Source organism: Saccoglossus kowalevskii, chromosome 7 (genome assembly GCF_978046115.1).
Source record: "Saccoglossus kowalevskii chromosome 7, keSacKowa6.1, whole genome shotgun sequence".
NCBI lineage: Eukaryota > Metazoa > Hemichordata > Enteropneusta > Harrimaniidae > Saccoglossus > Saccoglossus kowalevskii.
This window is the reverse complement of record NC_140647.1, coordinates 26,230,824-26,232,976: the sequence shown is the minus strand read 5'-3', so window position 1 is coordinate 26,232,976 and position 2,153 is coordinate 26,230,824. Positions and strand designations below refer to the sequence as shown.

Below are 2,153 nucleotides of genomic sequence, written 5' to 3'. Positions count from 1 at the left end.
GACGCTACAGTGAGTTCAAGGAAGAATGAAACACATTCGCAAATTACGAATTATCAAGCCACCAAGTTATATGTTTCCGGGAAGTGCGTGGTCTTCAATTTCACAGCATTCCATAAAGGCATCATATTGAATATTTTTTTCATTATCGGATAATTATCGAGCTAAAATGACATTTGAAAATTCTAGTGAGCGTGCGATTCGAATTACCTGTAACAAACAACAACAACCTGAACAACAAAAACAACAACACATTATTATATATTCAAATTATCATTTTTATTTTTAAAAAAAGCAAATAAATATCGCCGTCGATTATATTCGACTAAAATGGTGACTATAGGTCAATATTAACGATTCATAATAATATACACATAAAAACTTTTGCTTCAAGAGTTTCTCTTTTTTACACAAATAGACTTGGTTTCATGCCAGGTAACAGCTACGACGCAATGGTTGCTGGGATATTGCGAGCGTTAGATTTCTCTGTCGCCTTCCTGGTATTCCTGTTCGCAACATTAGTATCGGCGTGATACTTGTCAGTAGCAATAATTCATGTCATCAGAAATCTGTAAAATAAATAGAAAAAAAAAAATGTAAATATTTATTTTAGAGGTCATCTTTCGGATAATACTAATACATGTACACATTTTAGATAATCGCAGTTCAATTTTCAGCATCAAGTCTGCCACTGTGTATAACCATGGAGGTAAAAAAGATTTTCAAATTGTTTATTTATTTAAGCAACTGTCACTCAAATTCATAACACACGCGTAAACAGGGAGTTGATTTCTGGTCCAATCCGCTAAGCTATTCGTACAATAGGTCTGATTAGGGAGTGGCAACCGTAGTAAGGAAACAACCACTGTTTATATATAGCACTTTGCAAACAAGTCTTCAGATTACAGTTGGAAATGCATTTTTTTTTCGAAATACATTGTTTTAGTCTAAAAATCATAATGAGCCGCAAACACGTGGTTACTAGCATGAAAATGTGTATATTTCAAAATAAAATTCATGTAAGGAGGTAATTATCATTATTCGCATTCTTAACAGTATAATGAAATTATTTCTTACCGGACTGTATGCGTTGGTGTACGTTGTAGAATATGAGTACGCCATTTCTTCATTGGGGCCAAGTTTCGCTTTGTTGTCATGGTGATGATGCTGACAGGACACTGGATGTGGTGATGCTCTTACTAAAGTTGAAACTGGTGGGGGCCGCCTGAAAGAAGTCTGCGCGTTACTTGATACGATCTCATTTTGTGTCTGGTTGGATTGTTTTTGCTGACTTGTAGATGCTGGACTGCTACGCAGTTCTTGTATGTGTTTCCGGTATTTCTGATTGAGTATGGCGTCACAATTGTCCTCTCCGTGCTCCAAGAGATTCCCTAAATAACCGATATACTCAATGGCCGACTTTAGGGTGTTAATCTTCGAGAGCCGTTTTGTTGAACCTGACTCGGGTAAAACTTGTCGCAAACGGTCAAGACCGTCAATGATTTTGTGCATTCGGACCCTTTCTCTCTTGTTAGCCGAACTTCTATCTTTGACGCCGGTACCCTGATGCGTTTTGTCTCTTTTCCATGTGTAGGACAGTGTTGGTTCTCTTTCCAAGTCGCCACACTCGCCGTTGCCGAACAGACCGTGACATTTATCGTATTCCGTACCCTGTGAAAGTTTCTCGAAGTCGATGGCGTTGACTTGATCTGCCAGGCTTGTGTAGGAGTGTACAGACATCGGTGTGCATTGGTGATCGTTCTCCGTAACCAGATGATTCCCGTGACATTCATCCTTGTCATACTCGATACATGGTATGGAATCTGGATACATAGAATCTTCAAATGCATACGTCTGGTGAGAGTAGTCATTATACAGACAACTGGTGAAATCTGGAACTTGTCTCTCCATCTTGATATGTAACTCAGGTGGTATACGTCAGTAGACTGGAAGCTGTGATGGTGTGATGCCAATGCAAAGGGAGGGGGTACTATTTATACTTTTGACTTCGATTGACAACAATGAACAAACAAATCTAACTAATCCAACATATAAACAACCTTGCTTACGTAATGAGTAGCTCAAACTTGGCGCGTGGAGTGGACGATTTCATTTTGTGTTCGGGAAAATGTACGTGGGTGCAGTCCCGCTAATCC

At 38.9% G+C, this 2,153-nt stretch overlaps 1 protein-coding gene across 1 annotated transcript; it reads right to left on the bottom strand.

Moving 5' to 3' along the window:
- Positions 1–203: 203 nt before the first annotated feature.
- LOC102810049 (uncharacterized) lies at positions 204–1,830 on the bottom strand. Its single transcript, XM_085501881.1, has 2 exons — positions 1,075–1,830; positions 204–227 (listed from the first exon to the last, which is right to left on the bottom strand). Exons 1-2 carry the CDS (start codon positions 1,828–1,830, stop codon positions 204–206), a joined length of 780 nt encoding a protein of 259 aa, XP_085358007.1.
- Positions 1,831–2,153: the final 323 nt, after the last annotated feature.

Bases quoted from the DNA above. Each gene is read 5' to 3' on its own strand.
- LOC102810049 (XM_085501881.1), bottom strand. From the start codon at position 1,830: ATGTATCCAGATTCCATACCATGTATCGAGTATGACAAGGATGAATGT. The intron at 228-1,074 runs GTAAGAAATAAT...TTTGTTGTTCAG, and splicing joins ACACCAACGCATACAGTCCG to GTTGTTGTTGTTTGTTACAG.